We start from the raw sequence: 20,126 nt of genomic DNA, 5'->3' as shown, positions 1-20,126 counted from the left end.
TGATTATGAGCCCCTAAGCGTTTTAGTGCACGTTTAGCGCACGCTAAATCAACGTGTGCACTAACCGCTAACATGTCCATAGGATAACATGCACGCATTAGCGCGTGCCGATTTTATCACACACTAAAAAGCATAGTGCACCTTAGTAAAAGAGGGGGTAAGTTTTAAAGCGGTTTACATGCATAGCATACTCATCGTAGTTTTGAGTTTTCATATTGTGCACACAACTGTTGTCGACACCTGTCCAGATTCTGAAACTTCTTCCACTAATTAACAAATTCCAATATTATGGGAAACAGAGAAATACAAAATTAAAGCTTACTTTGTTCGTTGGGGCTGTTGAGGGATTCACCCCAAGGCTTGTTATGACTTTGCTGCTGTCTGTGGTAGAAGTTGTTGTGGCTGGTGTAGGAAGTCGGGAGGGTACAACCGGCAAAGGCAAAAGCCCAGGCCTGTTACTGTTGCTGCAACTTGTGCTACCACAGTTAGTATTGTTCATATGGTTACCATTGGGCCTCCATTCCCAGCGCTCCCATCCGCCTCGATAATCTCTTTCAAACCGACTATGTTGCCGTGACATCTCGTCAAATATGTCTGCCAGTTCTCAGAGAATGTTTGACAGCTCCCCTGTAAGATTAAAATAAGAGAAAATAAGGATAAAAAGTAGCACCAAAACTTTGCAAGATAATTTTAACCCTTTAATTGGCAGATGGTGAAACGGCTGCTGTACGCAACTGGATGTTGAACGACAGCAACAGACATTTGGAGAAGCAGATTTCACATAAGAGCCATAGGAAACATGTGTTGCTTCTGAGCAACAATGACAAATAAAGGGATAAAAGAAAATGAACAGACATCACAGTATATCAATTATACAAGTGCGCAGACGCTACCTTCATTCCCCTACTTTGCAGATGGTATCATAAAACAAAAGCCCATTCTTTCAAAGAAAATACTGTATAAATACACACAGAAATCCTTAGCAGTGCAGTCCCTCATGCAGTTTTAATTTTGAAACAATCAATCTTGAATTTGGTATATAACAGCATCTATCTAGGTTACTCATGACAATTTTCTTAAAAAAAAGGAACATGAGGTTACAGAAATCAATTTTAAAATTAGCATTTCCAACAGATTGGTTACATATACCTACTGCAAGCGAAAGAATTGTGGAGTATTAAACAGTAGTCTGCATTTCTATAAACTTTGCTCTTGGTAACTTTATTTTCCAATGAATTTATAGTAAGTGACTGACTTTGGTGCCAAGAAAATGGTAGAGGCAATTCTGAAAACAAGATTTATGATCATATGGAGAGACATAGGGCTCCTTTTACTAAGCTGCGCTAGTGGTTTTAGCACGCGTGCTAGATGCTAACGCCAGCATTGAGCTGGTGTTAGTTCTTGGCATGCAGCGCGCGCTAAAAACGCTAGTGCACCTTAGTAAAAGAAGGGGTGAGCTGGCGTTAGTTCTTGGCGCGTAGCAAGGAGTTAGCGTGCACGGCAATGCAGCGCGTGCTAAAAACGCTAGCACACCTTAGTAAAAGGAGCCCATAGTGTAAAGAGGCAGAGCCAATGTGGATTTAGCATAAGTAAATCTTGCCTTGCCAATCTATTACATTTTTTTAACAAGCATTATAAGTAGTCAATAAAGCATACTGCATATGGTTTTTCAGAGGGCAGTTAACATCCTTAAGCAAGCCTCATCAGAAAATTAAAGAGTTATGGGATAAGAGGCAATGCTTTAATATGGATTGGTAATTGGTTAAAAGTAAAAAAAAAAAAAAAAGGATTAAATGGTCAAACTTCCCAATGCAGACAGGTAAGTAGTAGAGTGTTCAAGGGTCTGTATTGGAACTGGTACTTCTAATCTATACATTATGTGGAAAAGATGATTAAATTGGCTGATGAATCAAGGGCAGATTGTGAGGACTAGCCAGATGGGGGATATGGTATCTAAATGGCTTATTTTAGAAACGCTATTTGGTTTTAGACAAGTATAAACCTCTATTTAGATGTATTGTTGCATAAACATCTAAATCTTTATTGTACATGGCCAGAATATACATGTTAAACTCTAAAATGTTACTACCAAAGCCTAAAAAATATATAGAGGGACACAATCAAAACAAATGTCTAAGCCGAATTTGGTCATATGGTGTTAGACACCCAAAGTTGGGAGTGGGAAAATGCCCATTCTTGAAAAATACATCTAGAATATATATATATATATATATATATATATATATATATAAAATCTATTTGGACATCCAAGCTATTGTTCATCTATCACATTTTCAACCAAAATTTTGTCCAAGGCCCAAATGCCTAGAACAAGACCATTTTGATGTGGGAGGGGCCAATCTTGTAATGGACTGGCCACCCAGACATGGAAACAGAGCACTGGGGCATCTTACAGGGCCCTGCTGTGAACTTCACAAAAAGGGTGCCAGATAAACATCTCACCAGAACTCCCTTATAGGTTATGGTGAGCCCCCTCAAAACCCACCATACCCACCTGTTTACAACCCCAATAGCCTTTATGGTTGCAGATAGCATCTATATGGCAATAGAGGTGTGTGTGGAGGAGGGGGGTTGGTGGGCGCACTTGTTCCACCATAAATGCAGTGATTAGAGTGGCTTATGGGCCTGGGTCCTCCGCTCTATAGTTCACTAGCCCATTCCCCCAACCCCAGGCTATTTAAGACACCTGTGTGCAGCTCTACTAGGCTTTCCTATACCAGATGCTGATGTTCTGGATACAGGTATGTACGTTTTTATTCTGATCTTTGTGGAAGTGTGAGGGGCTCAGTGAACACGGGGAGAGTGTGTGGGAGTCTTTACTTTGTCTTTCCAGTGGTTATCTGGTCACTTTGGATACCTTTTTGGCACTTATCCCTGTTTTTACATCATCTAATTCACAACATTTAAGTTCTGTCCAGGATGTCTAGTATAACCTTCAATTATCCCTGCAAGATGACTAAATTGCGCTAGCGTTTTTACTAAGGTGCACTAGCGTTTTTAGCGCACGCAGGATATTACCGTGCGCTACGGAGCTAGAACTAGCGCCAGCTCAATGCTGGCGTTAGCGTCTAGCGCACGCGGGAATGTAGTGAGCGCTATTCTGCGCATTAATGCCCTAACGCAGCTTCATATAAGGAGCCCTAAGTCTAGGTTGGCCCACATCCCACCCTAACCATATACGCTCCTTTTAGCTCTGGATGCACAGTGGTATTCAGAGGCCTAAAAAGTCCCTTAACACATCCAAAAAATCGGTTTGATTATTGGAACTTGAACTTGTCTTTTAGTTCGTCCATGTTCGACTTGGGTGAATTTTTAGACGTGTTTAAGTTTTTTTTAATGAGACCCATAGAGTATAACCAGAAAGCAGGCTAAACACATTAGTAATTATAACAATAGAGACTGCATAAGTTTCAAATAGTGGATAAAAAAAGACTTCAGTTATCTTGCTCCAACAAGTCCTGTCATGAGACTGAAAATAGATTTTATATATATATATATATATATATATATATATATATATAGGAGCTTCTGCTATATTCACTCTATATACTCCACTTTATTTAACTGAGATCCCTAACCCCTGGAAGAAAAAGCCTCAGGTTTATTGAGGTAGAGCTCAACAGCCCAAACCTCCATCGCCCATATCATTGGCTAAAAAACTTCCAAAAAAAGGGGTGTGCATGTGCCACAATTATGATTATGAATTTATTTCTTTTCGATTTACTTAAAGAAATGTTGTTGCTTGTCTTTTATTTAAATTGTAAATGTATAAATAAAAAAAAAACAAAAAAAGACTGATAGCTTAGAAAAAATAAACATTTGCACTTCTAAAATGGCTGACAAATATTTTGTTGCTGTTTGAAACATACACCTCTATGTGTCCATGGTGACCTATTGATATTTATGATTCTAAAATGTATGTTCTCACCACATGGCACTTGAGACACAGAAATTGAACACCTCAAGGAACTAGAACACGTTTTTCAATAGTTGAAGAATGCTGGAGCCAAGTTAACGTTTGCTAAGGGACAGTAGTGCTACAAGGCACTCAGCCACTTGGGTTATAAGTTCTCGGCTGAAGGATTGCACCCCCTGAAGATGATTCTGGCAGTCTAACATTATAGAAATATGATGCTATATGCTACTTCAAATTCACTTGTATGAATGCGATCCTCTTATTAATGCATTGCTTTGCATAATTAAGATGTCAAAGCATAATGTGTTAATTATTAGCTTTACTATATCACATCTTGGTAGTGAGCAAATACAGTTCATATCATTATATTCAGCTAGTACTCCAAATTGCCCGATCCCTTTTTAGAGTTGGCCATCTTGGAAAACGGGGGACTGAGAGAGTATGTGCTGTACAGTACATAATGGGGTATGGTGCCAGATTTCTGAATAGCATGAATATCTGCCTCTTGCTCAGCTTTCTGCATTGTCAAGGATATATTGCAACAAAGCCATCTTTCACCTACATGTGATCAGCAGGGACTGAACTACAAAGCTGATGTAATGTTAATGAGATCTTGCAAAACCCTCACGTTTTCAGCACTATGGTGGAACTGCTGAGTTATGGTCATGCAGTGCCCTGCAAAGATGATCTCACTTTTCTGGGACTTTCCTGAAACTTCCAGAACATTGTATTATGAAATAACGAAAGGGACAAAGCCTTCCCCATTCTATTATAAGCAAGGCTGCACATCAGAACTTCAGCTAGCTGCTGTGACATCAAACTTGGAGGACATCATCCACAGGATTCCTCTGGATCTCATGAATTGCCTGTCTCCTACTATCCACCCACTTCTCCAGGAGACCTTGCTTCCAAATGGTAAACCATCTCTGTTACAATGGGGTAGTATTTACAGCCTATCTTTAGGCTTAGCGAGGACTGGTATGTGTGTGTTTCCTCTAACTACTTGGTAGATAAGCATCTATGCCTTGATTTCCTTGATTTGTATAACTTGTATATAATTCGGATTCATTCTTGTGTTTAGATCAGACTATACTGTAAATAAAAGCTTCTATTTTTTTTTTTTTTTTTTTATATTACATGGCCTGGATCATTGCTTATTAGGATTGGACCGTGCAGAGTTAGAACCTTGATCTGAGGAATATAGTCCAGAGTCTTACCTAATACCATTACACACATTCTGATTCCCTGTTCCATTGGGACCAGGAGCCCTGTGTTTGGCCTCTGCACAGTGAGGAAATGAAGCAGATGCTGGACATACTTCTACAGTCCTTGTCACATATAAGGCAAGACAGATTTGAACGGCTAGAATTATCTTTCATGGCAATGTGGCCGATGTCAGACAGATATCACATTCATATAATTCAAGCGCAGGTCTTACTTATCGTGGGGGAAGGGGAGGACATCTTATGGAGGAACTTAGTAATAAGATGATGAGTGTGAGTCTGCTGGGCAGACTGTATGGACCACACTGGTCTTTATCTGCCATCATTGATTTTCAGCTGATTGTGTGGCATAGTAGTCTGGGCTGGGGTGTTATAATGCTAAGGTTTTGGGGTTCGATACCCAATGTTGGTGTTTGAGGTGATTGTATTTATTTTGTTCTTATAGAAAGACATGGAGCAAGCCACTGCTTGACCTGGATCGGTAGCAAGGAATGTTGCTACTCTTTGGGTTTTGTCCAGGTACTAATGACCTGGATTGGCCACCGTGAGAACTGGGCTTGATGAACTTTTGGTCTGACCCAGTAAGGTTATTCTTATGTTCTTATTACTTATGTTACTAAATACAGTTTCCTCTACCGTAGCTCTCCCTCCCTGAACAGTACAGCCCTCCTCCCTCCTATCAAACAGAATGAAACTCCCCTTCTGGACCCATCAATAAGGATTGCTCCAGTCCATGCCTGCTCCAGTCTCAAAAAGGCTGCCATGACCTCCACCGTAAGTCTCACAAGACTGATGCTAGAGACTGTGACAGCCATTTTGGCAATGAAGAGGACATAGGCAGGAGCAACTGTAGATTGCACATGCCACGACTAGCCACTAGACCACCAGGAGATGTAGATTAGGCCTGTGGTGGACTTCATTCTATGCAGGGGCCAGACTGGGCAAGGCCTTAACAGCTAATTATGGATTTGGCTTTGGCCAAAACCGATCAGTGAATTTCAGCCAAAGGTTCAGTTTCAGTCAAAACCAAAGAAACCACTATATAAAATAGGCATAGATTGACTTAGTAAAAAAGTTACTGTTCACATATTAAACCATATAAGCATGCATATGTTAATAGAAATATGCCAAGCTACTATAGTTAGAGGGTGAATTACACTACACAATTTATAAATTTGACATATTGCTATAATCATTATCACAAGGACATTTATATATTTTAAGTAACATTAAACTGTGAATAAGAGGGTTAAAAGCCTATAAAAATGACAGATACATTAAACAGTAATCATCTTCTGCACTGATGCTTACAGAACATTTTTGCTCTTCTCTGAAAACGCATAATGGAGGCACAGTATCAATTTTGCTATACCTATTATTAGACTGACCAACTAAAGCTCAGGAACAGTGAGAACTCTATTCAAGGTGTCAGTAATGCAACTGTGGAAGAAAATATCCAATTTCCCCTTAAATTTTAATACCTTGAACATGACAAGGATTTAAAATCTTTTAAGACAAAAATTATTCATGCAGCAGGGGTTTCTCTTTAAGGAATTTAACTGAGTAATCCTTTCTGCTGAAGAAAACTGAACACTACTGAATTTAAAATATTTTCAGACACCAATGAAGCATAGCACACTGGTACTAGCCATCATTTAACCCTGTAACACTACTGGAAAGCCCAATAAAACCCTAGTGCAGAAAAATGTGAAAATATATTTTAGTGATAAATGAGCTCTATTTTAAATTAGATTTATATAGCCTGGATCATTGGATCAAGCTTATTATGCAGTTCTATATAGGGAGATTATACAAAGACAAATCCTGAATAATGCTTTTTTCTTTGTATAAATCCAGAATATGGCCACAGTGTTTACATCTTGGAAAGGACTGTGGAACAACATTCTAAACCTAGTGATAATCTGCATAGCTCATAAGCCATGACAACAGTAATCAGTTCTCAGAATTTTTTTTATGAAAGCAGAAATAAGACGTTGAGTGATGTTTTAAAAGGAAGAGGTGCTTCATACCAGTAGCGGATATAGATGAAGCTAACAAAGAGAAAATGATGCCTTTCCTTTCTTTGGCAGTAAGAGAGAACTGTTGCTGGAACAGAAATATCAATACTATAGATGGCCTTCGTCATTCACTGTGCCTGGTGAAAGGCCCCTGGTACTTGAAATGATGGCTCTGCATTCAGGCAGCCGCCAAAAAAAATTAAAAAGAGCTCAAGAAGCTCCTTGTAGTCTTCCCTTGGATGTGATGCCTTCAAGACTGTTCTGTAGAAAGTTGCAATTTCTTTCTGAAGGACTGTGTCTGCAACAAACATCATCTGCAGCAACCTCATACAAATCCTAAGAACATAAGAACATAAGAATTGCCACTGCTGGGTCAGACCAGTGGTCCATTGTGCCCAGCGGTCCGCTCACGCGGTGGCCCTCTGGTCAAAGACCAGCGCCGTAACTGAGACAGCCCTACCTGCGAACATTCTGGTTCAGCAGGAACTTGTCTAACTTTGTCTTGAATCCCTGGAGGGTGTTCTCTCCTATGACAGACTCCGGAAGAGCGTTCCAGTTTTCTACCACTCTCTGAGTGAAGAACTTCATTATGTTCGTACGGAATCTATCCCCTTTCAATTTTAGAGAGTGCCCTCTCATTCTTCCTACCTTGGAGAGGGTGAACAATCTGTCCTTATCTACCAAGTCTATTCCCTTCAGTACCTTGAATGTTTCAATCATGTCTCCTCTCAATCTCCTCTGTTCAAGGGAGAAGAGGCCCAGTTTCTCTAATCTTTCGCTGTACAGCAACTCCTCCAACCCTTTAACCATCTTAGTCATTCTTCTCTGGACCTTTCGAGTAGTACCATGTCCTTCTTCATGTACGGCAACCAGTGCTGGTTGCAGTACTCCAGGTGAGGGCGCACCATAGCCCGGTACAGCGGCATGATAACTTTCTCCGATCTGTTTGTGATCCCCTTCTTTATCATTCCTAGCATCCTGGTTTATGTATGGCCAATTTTGCTAAAATCTTTTGACCACCATAACATCTGGTCCTCCCATAAGTCCAAACAGGTGAAGATGCTTCTAAGCACCAGTTTTATCAAAGTATATTGACAGGCGAGCTGTGCTAACTCTGGTCCTGATGATTCCTTTTCTTCCTATCCTGCCTTTCCTGAACAGATTATAACCCGATATAACTACATCCCAGTCATGGTTCTCTGTAAACCACATCTCTGTAATCGCCACTATATCCAACTCATCTTCTTCCATCACAGCTTCTAGATCCAGAATCTTGTTTCCCATACTTAGAGCATGTCACATGTCACACCTCTACTTCAAAAAGCTCACTGGCTGCCAATAACATACAGGATTACATACAAAATAACTCTTTTAGTCTTCAAGACAATAAAGACAAATACACCTGCATTTATAGATAGGCTTCTGATTCCACATAGTTCATCAAGAGTTCTTAGAACATCCTCTCAGTCTACTCTTAATGTTCCCTCTTTAAAAATTATCGGAACACGCCGTGCTTCTATCTTTTCTGTAACTGCCCCAACGATTTGGAACTCTCTTCCTTTATACTTAAGACTCAAACAGGATTTGCAAAAATTTAAGAAAAGTTTAAAGTGCCTTCTTTTTAAAGAAGCCTTTAACTGAAAGTTCACTTTCACGGTAAAATCATATTGTTTCCAACCTCCCTTAAATCAAGACTACTAATAGCTCTCTCTATTGATCTTTCTTCTGTCACCAATACTTTTCCTCATACCCCCCTAATGTACTTCCCTTTTATGTACTTTTTCTTTAAAAATTGTATTTCTTCCCCACTTTCCTACTGTTTCTAGTGGTTTTTAAAAGTAGTTACCCTTGTATGTTTGATTAATATACTATGTATAAGTGATTTCTTTAAATCTTATTTTAACTTTTGTACAACGCTTTGTAATTTGGAAAAGCGTTCAATCAAATAATATGAATAAAACTTGAATTATTATATACTGTTTCCCATCTATGTAGAGGTATTCAGTGATTTACTTACTTGAGGGCTTACACTCACCCAGGGGCTTTGATCACCCTGTCCCATCACTTCTAGCTTAAAGTCCTCTTCAGTAGATTAGCCAGCCAGCCTGCCACCGAAGACACTTCTTCCCTTCTTTGATAAATGTATCATCCCTACTCAGCTGCCCTTGGAAAATCATCCCATGGTTCAGGAAGTCATAGCGCTCTCAATGATACCATCCACATAGCCACCCATTCATCTCCAGGATGTGTGCTTCTCTGATCTAGCCCTTACCATTGACAGGGAAGATGGATGAGAACACCACCTGCACATCTGACTGCTTCACCTTCTCTCCCAGAGCCATGAAGTCACTTTTGATACATTTGCAGTAGAACCTGGCAGTATCAGTGCCAATGTGAATGAACAGCATCGGATAATAGTCATCAGGCACCAGGTAGACAGCATATCTCTAGGGTTATCATGTCTGGTCTGCAGATGGATGCTTCAGTACCCCTCTGAAGGGAATTACCAAAAACCACTACCTTATGCCTCCTAGTGGTTTTGGATCCAGTAATTTTTGGGATTTCAAGCTTTGGTCCTTTCTCTCCCTGGGATGCTCTCATCTGCTCTACTTCCAGGGCTGCATATCGGTTCTTCAGTTCAAGGGTTGGTGGAGTCACAGTCCCAATCTTACAGGGTTCTGTAATCTGAGTCCAGCTGTCTTCCCTCAGTATAACTACTTCTTCTCCACTGCTGGAAATTTTTGATGCCTCATGAACCATTTCATCGATGTACCTCTCATTCTCACGGATGCTTCTCAGTCTTGCTACCTCCTCTCTCAGTTCCTTTATTTCCTTCATGAAGGATTCAAGCTGAAAATAGCTTGCACATGGAACCACTCCCTCTGCCTGGGTAACATTTTCTGTCTGCACAGAGAAAGAAGCTGTAACCTGAGCAGTAGCTTTGGTGACATGATGTTTCCCAGCCATACTGTGGTTGCAGAACTACTTACGACTGGAAGAAAAAAGAAAGAGCAGAAAAATCCTACCAAAGCAATGCCCTGTTCCTGGTTGGCTGAAGAGACAAAAAAGCTCTGCCTTGGGGTGGGCTGTAGGGAATTAACCTCAAGGGTCACCTGTGGAGTCTGAACTCTAAGTAAGTCCTCAGATGTTTTAAATGACATTTTCTGCTTCTGCTTTGGCTGCAAACCTACTAAATGTTTCTTCTTATGCTCTCTTTCTACCCTAATTCTTTGCAAGTACAGTGTCAATGCAGGCCATGCTCCATGATGAAACATCTTGCCTCTGCACTGTGGGCATTTTTGGGGTGTGTGGCGACAGGGTCCACCCACAAGACCTGATTATGCCAGGACACTGGAATGCAGAGTTATAATAAACCAGCACTCTGGAATAAGGAATAATTGTCTGCATTCCTAAAGAAATCTGAATCCAATCCCCTGTGCCAATAGCATTACTAAAAAGCAAATAACCAGGCTTGGTGTTATAAAAATAAAGTATTTATTTATATTGCAAGTGGCAAGTAAGACTGATTAGGTATGAGACAGTCTAAGTCTTAGACAGGCTAGAATGCATAAGTAATGCATTTACCCACTAATGTTTTGGAATAATGTGGAAAGCAAACACACATTTCCTACAGCCTAAAATTAGGCCTCCTAACTACTCTGCCTAGTTCAGAAACTTATACGACCTATGCATGCAGGCAATGTCCTCCTTCACTATCTAGACTCTAGCCCAGATACAGGAACTCTATGAGCATCTGAAGCAGCGTGGGCCATTCAGCATAGCTCACCGCGCTACAAACTGCTAGCCCAGTTTGATAGAAGAGGCCCATAGTGTTTCCTTGAATTAGTAAAGGTGTGTTGGAGGTAATGGTACCTTGGCCTGAGATTATGAGTGGTTTACATTGCATGTAATTCAGGATCATTTTATTGCTGGAGAACCAGATGACCATTAAATCTAATTTGGTACTAAGGGATTGTATTTTTAGTAAGTTAGTTTGATCTAGGCAGCTAAGGATCTGAAGGTTCTCAGCATAGATGCGTAAGAAGTCATGTCTTGAGATTGTACAAGTATTAGGAGGGACGCCAGGAATATACGGTATGTATCCACTGGAATAGCCCAATCCTCCTTGCCGTATCCCATTATCTAAACTATACTACACCATTCTTCTTGTAACTCCTCTAGAAATGTTCTTCTTCTTGTAACTCTTCTGGAAAATTCCAGAAGTCTCTTTGTAATCATCCTGGAAATGTCCAGATGTCTCTTTTGTAATCCGCCCAGAACTGCAAGGTTGAGGCGGAATAGAAATCAGTAATGTAATGTAATGTATTAAATAGGATTGGAGCAATGATGGAGGTCTGTGAGACCCAACATATTAAAGAGATATTTTACCTGTTGACTATGAAGTCTGTGTTCATATGATATGAGAAAAAAACATTCTAAACCATTCCCTGAGATACCTGTTACTAAATCATGCAAAAAGAAGGGAATAATCTACCAAGTCAAATGCTGATTGTCAAGTCAAATGAAAGAATAAGCGCTGCTTTTCTTTGATTGATATAAAGGTGAAGGTTCACCTCTTCCTCTTGTTGCTGTGGGAGGGTATAGAGGAGGGGAGCAGCTGGAGGAGGTGTGCTCCAGGTGAAGGGTTCACTGAAGCACAGTAGTGAAGAATATGCCACAATTAGGAGGGTTTTTTGCTGAAGAAAGCTGGATGTGGTGTCCAGAGGTGGATCAACCATATGGGCAAACGGGCAGTGCCCGAGGGACCAGAGAAGTTAGAAGGCCCTGCCAGCTGTCCGCCACCAAGCTTTCAGCCTGCACTCAACTTGTCCCGCCCCCTTCTAATGTAACATTCTACTTCGGCTGCTGCTGCCTTCTGCTATAGAAATAGGTATGGGTGGCCCCCAGGAACCTTATTGCCCCAGGGCTCCCCCTGGATCCTTATTTTTCTAAGGTCCAGATGTCTGTCAGTCCACCTCCGATGGTGTCTTGGAGGGGGAGGTAGGAGATATTGGAGCAAGGTAGAGTGAATATACCTTGAGGATAGTGATTACTGGATCAACTTGGAGGTATGTCAGTCACAAGGTGGGATGCTATATGCGTGAGGGGTGGGACAAAGAGGTAGGGGTCACTGTTGCAAGCTGTTGGGAGGAGACTGTGCCATGTACACTGGGAACTCTGAAGCAAGCTAAAGGTGTGGCTAAGTGAGAAGAGGGGAGGCAGCAAAGTAGAGATGGGAGGCAGCAATACATTGAGGGGAGAAAGAGGGAAGTGTGCTGTATGTCTGTGGGATAGGGAGATGAGGTGGAGATAAATTCATTGGGGAGGGGCTCACACAGTTAGGGGCCTTGGCACAAGCTAGAGGAAATAAAAATTTAGGCATCAAAAAAAGGCTGAAGGTTGGGGAGAGAGAACTTTAAGGGTGGCGGGATGTCAGCACAAAAATGTACAAAGTGTGCAAATATTCAAAATATTGTGTGCAGAATTTTGAAAATTCTTTTGCATACAGTTCCCTCGGAAGTATACAGGGTGCCCACAAAAAAACTCCTTGATTTTAAATGATTACAAAATCAAAACTTATTGGAATATGTTTATAAATAAGATGACAGCAAATACAAGTCCCATAAAGCACGGTTAGCAACATCTTACACAATTGCTTGTACTTTCACCCTTATAAGCTGCAATTGGTGCAGAAGTTACAATCTTCAGACAATGCAACACAGCAAAATGACCAGATGTTCCTCAAGTGGCCCCCGAGACATTACTGTTTGTGACTTTTTCTTTTGGGAGCACGTGAAAGACAGAGTGTATATACCTCCACTACCCGCAACTATGGATGATCTGCAGGAACGCATCACTGAAGCTATAAATGCAATCACGCCTGATATGCTTTGGAGAGCTCAATTATCGCATCGATGTTTGCCGAGTAACAGGTGGGGCGCACAACGAGTGTATGCAATCGACAGATACCATATGAAATTTTATGAGTTGATGAAACTGTAGCCTCAAAGTTAAAAGAATATTCCAATAAATTTTGGTTTTGTAACCATTTAAAATAAAGGAGTTTTTGTGGGCATCCTGTTTATAAAGGGATCCTCTATTTATCCCATGTCTTCTTTAACTAAACCACTGTTTTTTTTCCTTTACAACTTCCACTCTTTCTGTGGAAAAGTATTTTCTGATGTTATTCTGTATCTCGCCTTGTTAACATTTCTCTTTTTGTACTTAATGTGTATTAAAATCAATAAAATCTTCGAACTTAAAAAAAAAAAGTTTGTTGTACATGCTATGTCAAGTTAATTTCATGCTCTCTACAGCTTTCTCATTCTCAAAACAGATTTGTTTGTACATTAGTATCTTTTAAATATATCTCTCCTGTCCCTCCTTTCCTCTAGGGTATAAATTCAGGTCATTTTTGTTGCCTTCCTCTGAACTACTTCTCATCTTTATATCTTTAGCGAGATATGACCTCAAACTGAACACAGTAGTTCAAGTGGGGCCTTGCCAATGACTTGTACAGATGCATGATCGCCTCCTCCCTTCTGCTAGTTATATCTTTCTCTATGCAACCTAGCATCCTTCTGGATTTGGATACCACCTTGTCATACTGTTTTCCCACCTTGAAATCCAAAAATACTATCACTCTAAGGTCCCTGTCTTGGTCCATGGACATCAGCCTCATCTCCTTTGGATTTCTACACTCAAAATGCATCACTGCAGTTCTTCATATTAAAATGCCAGGCACTTTTAATCCATGGTTCTAATTTTTGTAGATCTCTTGTTGTTGACTTCTTCCACACATGAACCAAACTGAACTGTCATGCATAAAAATATAGACTTTGTCAAAAAAATGTGTAGAGAAAATTACCAAGAAACTTGGCGTTATGGATGAAGAGATCAAAAGAATACTATATAGAAATATGTAGTGATCTCTAAATTAATAGTAAATTTAATCAAAATACGAATATATTCAAATAGGGAATTGTGCATACACTCAGAAATGTGTAATCTTGCCAGGGGCTGAAGTCCCTATAGCCAGACCCACCATCCGGTCATTGTGTATAGAATAATATTAATAAAGTGCACAAAAAACGGAGTTCTTAGATTTTTAAAAATTATTTTTTTCTTTATGCAGATTGTGTCATTCAAACATGCAAAAAACGCGGTAGTGTACCTCTTAGGGTTTGCAAAGTTCCCTTTTTGACTATATTTTGATTAAATTTACAATTAATTTAGAGATCACTACATATTTCTATATGCATAAAAATTTAAACATAAAAAATTCTATGACAATTGCATACTAAGAAACATTTATAAAAAGTATATGAATAAGAATGTAAATAGTACATCAATATACTATTAATTGTAATTTTTTTTTAAATATTCTTATTGCACATACCCTGTTGCCTTATTCAAATTTATCTCCAAGTAGTAAAATTATATCTGACAGACATGTTCCAATAATAATTCTAAACTGAATCTATATAAAATTAAACATCTGACAACTTACAAAAAACAACACAATTAAAATATTGATTGTATCAATTTATGAAAAAATAATTACTCCTATGAACACCACATTCCTAAAATCTTCAAGCTGCAAAACAAATATGTCTCTTTAAGGGTCCCTTTACAAAACTGAAGTAGCAAGTCTCCTGCGGCAAATGCATTGAAGCCCATATAAATTGAATGGGTTTCGGTGCGTTTGCCACAGGGGAATCGCTACTGCAGCATTGTAAAAGGGTCCCTAAATGTAGGAACACATATAACAAGCCATTTATGCACATTGTAGATTAGATTGAAGGAGAGACAGTTGTTGATTGCAATTAAATACTTAGGGCTCCTTTTACAAAGGCGCGATAGGGCCTTAACACGCAGAATAGCATGCACTAAATTGCCATGTGCACTAGCCACCACAGCCTCCTTTTGAGCAGGCAGTAGATTTTCGGTTAGCGCACGCTAATCCAGTGTGTGCGTTAAAAACGCTAGCGCACCTTTGTAAAAGAAGCCCTTAATGTTACAAACCTTTAAGAAGACACTTCTACTTACAAAACTAAAATAATATATTACTCAAGCAAAGTGAAATACTCTTTTTTTTTTTTCTAACTCTGCTCACATAGTGGCCCTTTTACTAAAACCTAGCATGCACTAAGGGCCTCTTCTATTAAACTGCGGTAGCAGTTTATAGCGTGGGGAACCGTGCTGAATGGCCTGCGCTGCTCCCGACGCTCATAGAGTTTCTATGAGCGTCGGGAGCAGCGCGGGCCATTCAGCGCTAAAAACTACTAGTGCAGTTTAATAGAAGAGGGGGTAAGTGCCAAGAAGCCCATTTTACTACTGTGGGCATCTTAGCAGTTGGTGCATACTAAGCTTCAGTAAAAGGAGGTGAGGAGTGGCCTAGTAGTTAGAGCCACTGACTCAGCACCCTGAGACAACAGTTGCAAGGTTGTGAGTTTGATCCCAACCTATTCTCTGTGACCCTGAGCAAGTCACTTAACTTGCCCCAGCTACCGCAGTCAGATTATGAGCCCAGATAGGGAAAATACAGTGCCTGATTACAATTCATGTATTGCAAACCACTTTGGGTGAAACTCTTTATGAAAAGGCAGTTATTAAAGCCAAATAAATAAAAATTTTTTAAAAAAGCACCCCAAAACTAATGAACAGAATAAGTCTCTGATGCCGTCCATGTCTCATCTTTCTTCCCAGTGAATTTCACATATCACCATCCTCTGTTCCCTGTTAGCAAACCAATTTCTAACTTGGAGCCCATCCTCAGACTGCTCAGTACATTCACGAGCCCCTTATGAGGAACTGTGCCAAATAATTCAGAGTCATCTTATCTATGGGTCATTCTCATTTGCTGTATATTGTCTAATTTTTCATTCTCATCAATGCCATAACACATTTGCTATTGCTAGCTTTATAATAATAATAATAACTTTATTCTTATATACCGCCAACAATCTTGCGACTTCTAGGCGGTTTACAATAAAGAGAAGTGGTTTACAATAAAGAGAAACTGTAAATACAATAAAGAGAAACTGTACATACAGCGAATTAACAGGTATAGCATTGTACATCTGGTAATTCCAACATTAATAATATTAACAACAGTTTGTGTGCTGCAGGACCAGGAAGTGCCATGCTGCTAACACAAAATTTAGAAATATTCCATGAATTGAATGGTGTGTTCATGGTTAGTGATTAGGGTTGGGGTTTACAATTTACAGGTTTGGGTATGTGGTGGTATTATGAGGGGGGCTGATGTTCTGGTTAGTTACCTAGGTATTTCAAGAACAGGTAGGTTTTTAGGTGTTTCCTAAATTCGCCATAGTTGTTTGTGTGTGCAATTAGTTCTTCAATTTATACCATTTATACTTTATGGAAGTACAACATATAATAAACAGAATCTGGATGTGCTGAAGTTGCTTATTACAGCCAGTTCTATATATGACCGGTGCAGGAAGAACTCTTAATTCAGGACGAGCTAATTAAAGATGTACAAATTAAAGAGAAGAGATTTACAGGAGGGTGTACAAGTGAGACTGAAGACTGATAAAAAATGAAGAGAAATGACTGTTTAAAATCCTGTAGATGTTCTGGTTGGAAGTTTGTGCTGAGCATGTACAAAGAGGAGGACATGCCTGCAGGGAACGATACATAATTATCTGGAGACAGCTAAAAACCATTTGATTGACTGATGGCTCAAGCAGTTGATTCAAAGATGAAGTTTAGCTGAGAAGGTGTAAAAAGAGTTGGTGAGTGAAATTCTGATGGCCTCTTTTTTAATAAAAGAAGGAGTGAGTGTGTGTGTGCGTGCTGAGAAATACATTTTTCTGTATAAAATAATTCTCCTTAGATAGGAAGGATGAGTGATTACATTTAGCTTTAATTAACTTTCCAAAATTTAGAGTGACATCAGTGAGATAAATATATAATCCTTACATACTGAAATCTGATAATTTAGCTGTTTCCTTCTGGCTTTGTTCTGACCCTACTGAAATCTGTGAAGCTGTGGGCTACGGAAAGGGAAAACAAAGGGAATGGGATTTCATCTACTTCCTTTCTGTGGCTACAATAAAGTGGCTTATATTTATTTGTTTAAAAAAATTATATACCGTCTAGGCTCTAAGCGGTTTCCAAATAGCAAACATTCATAATATATATATTTATTGAGTACTGTTAGGAAATTCTTTTTTCACAGAGAGGGTGGTTGATGCCTGGAATGCCTTCCCAAGAGAGATGGTGGAGATGAGAATAGTTACAAAATTCAAAAAAATGTGGGATAAAAACAGAGGATCTCTATGTAATTAGAAAATGAATGGTATAAATTGAAGAACTAAGACTGATATTGGGCAGACTTGCGTGGCCTGTGTTCCATATATGGCAATTAGATTTAGTATGGGATAGGAAGGGCTTTGACAGGAACTCCAGTAATTTGGAATATGAGGACAGTGCTGGGTAGACTTTTACAGTCTGTATCCCGCAAATGACGAGATGGTTTGGATAGGCTAGAGTAAGCTTCAATGGCAACACTAGCAATTGGAACCTAAGGCTAGCATTAGGCGGATTTCTTTGGTCTATGACCCAGAAATAACAAAGAAAAAGGACAATTTAATGCCTCTGTATCACTCAATGGTGCAACCTCACCTTGAGTATTGCATTCGGTTCTGGTCTCCTTATCTCAAAAAAGATATAGCGGCACTAGAAAAGGTTCAATGAAGAACGACCAAGATGATAAAGGGGATGGAATTCCTCTCATATGAAGAAAGAGGTTAGGACTCTTCAGCTTGGTAAAGAGATGGCTGATGGGAGATATGACTGAAGTCTCCAAAATCCTGAGTGGTGTAGAATGGAGAATGACAAGGGGACAAGTTTTTCCCTGAGGGAACTCAATTTCTTCATCCCGTCCCAGTGAGTTTTGTTGCTGTCCCTGCCGCATTCTTAGAAGCTCTGCCTTAACTGCACATGCCTCAAACACTTATGATTTTAAAGTGTTTGAAACTTGTGCAAATAAGGACGCAGTTTGCAGTAATGGAACAGAGACAGGCAAAAAACTCACTAGGATGGGACGGGAAAATGAGTTCCAGAGGGATGGGGAAAAATTTGTCCCCATGTCTTTCTCTAGTGTAGAACAGGTACAACTGGATCATTTTTTTTTTTTTTTACTGCATCAAGATTTACAAAGACTGGGGGACGCTGAAAGTTACAGAGTAATACTTTTAAAACCAATAGAAGGAAATATTTTTTTCACTCAGAGAGAGTAGTTAAGCTCTGGAATGCATTGCCAAAGGATGTAGTAACAGCAGTTAATGTGGTTGGTTTTAAAAAAGGTTTGAACAAGTTCCTGGAGGAAAAGTCCATAAGCTGCTGTTGAAACAGACCTAGAAGAAACCACTGATTGCTGATGGGCTAAGAGGACCTGCAAAGGAAGTGGAAGTAGTAGGACCGTTGGGAAACAGCGATCACAATATGATCAAGTTCACAGTTGAAGTAGGAATACCGAAGGGAAAGAACCATAGCGACAACTTTTAACTTCAAGAAAGGAAACTACGAAGTGATGAGAGTAATGGTAAGGAAGAAACTTAGGAACACCTCAAAGAAATGGCAGATTGTAGAGCAAGCCTGGTCTTTATTCAAGGACACGGTGATCAAGGCACAAAATCTGCATATCCCAAGATTCAGAAAAGGATGCAAAAAGAATCAAACAAAAGACCCGGCGTGGATAACCAAAGAAGTGAAGAAAGCGATAGGAGATAAGAAGAATTCATTCAGGAAATGGAAAAAGGGCAAAATTGAGGAGAACTGGAAAGAGCACAGGAAGTATCAAAAAGAATGTCACCGTGTGGTTAGAAAAGCCAAAAGAGAATATGAAGAAAAGCTAGCCAAGGAAGCACGAAATTTCAAACCGTTCTTCAGATATGTTAAAGGGAAGCAGATGGCTAGGGAGGAGGTGGGACCGCTGGATGATGGAGACAGGAAGGGAGTGGTGAAGGAGGAGAAAGAAGTGGCGGAAAGACTAAACATGTTTTTTTCATCTGTATTTCCAATGCTAGGAAGTTTTTCTTCACCCAATTGGTGATGGACACCTGGAATGCGCTTCCAGAGGGCGTATTAGGGTTCAAGAAGGGATTGGACATTTTTCTGAAGGAAAAGGGGATAGAGGGGTATAGATAGAGGACTACTACACAGGTCCTGGACCTGCCGGGCTGCCGCACGAACGGACTTTTGGGCACGATGGACCTCTGGTCTGACCGAGCAGAGGCACTTCTTATGTTCTTATGGATTGGTGTCAAGGAATGCTGCTACTATTTGGGTTTTTGCCAGGTACTTGTGACTTAGATTGGCCTCTGTGAAGACGGGATACTGGGCTACATGGACCATGGTCTGATCCAGTGAGGCTATACTTATGTTCTTAACTATTGGGCAGACTGGATAGACAGGTCTTTATCTGCTGTCATTTACTATGTCATTTTGTACCTGAGGCAATGGAGGACTAGGCGACTTTTCAAGAGCACAAAGGAACTCCAGGAAGAATCACTGACACCAGTTCCACGGGTTCTCAGCCCACTGCATTAACCACTAGGCTCCTCCCTACTGGAAAAGGGGGGAGTGGGTTTGGGAGAGATAGGGATGATGATTGAGAGTAAGATTGAGGGAGCAATGTTTGACTTGGTGGTAGAGAGGGGGAGTAATGCGAGACGCAGCCTCAACTTACACACAGGTCATAGCATTTTTGGTCCTAAAATTGCCCTTGATTTATACACAAGATCAACTTATAGACAAGTACATATAGTAGACTATGGGGTACATTTTCAAAGCACATAAATTTACAAAGTTCCATAGGTTATTATAGAACTTTGAAAGTCTAAGTGCTCTGAAAATATGCCTCTGTATCTAGCCACATGACCTCAATCTACATGACTTGTGTCTTTGGCTGCCTTA

General features: G+C 40.0%; 1 protein-coding gene across 13 annotated transcripts in view; it reads right to left on the bottom strand.

Annotated features, from left to right (window-relative positions):
- The window catches only part of KLHL29 (kelch like family member 29), a 775,329-nt gene that overhangs the window by 485,932 nt on the left and 269,271 nt on the right, over positions 1-20,126 (bottom strand). For all 13 annotated transcript variants that reach the window (XM_033937815.1, XM_033937829.1, XM_033937828.1 and 10 more), the window contains one exon: positions 323-627. In XM_033937815.1, the coding sequence (XP_033793706.1) occupies positions 323-580 (258 nt within the window). In that variant the 5' untranslated portion in view covers positions 581-627. The remainder of the gene's footprint in view (positions 1-322; positions 628-20,126) is intronic.

This window comes from Geotrypetes seraphini, chromosome 3, assembly GCF_902459505.1.
Source record: "Geotrypetes seraphini chromosome 3, aGeoSer1.1, whole genome shotgun sequence".
NCBI classification, from domain to species: Eukaryota; Metazoa; Chordata; class Amphibia; order Gymnophiona; family Dermophiidae; genus Geotrypetes; species Geotrypetes seraphini.
The sequence above is the reverse complement of the archived record's forward strand: the minus strand, read 5'-3'. Positions and strand labels throughout refer to the sequence as shown.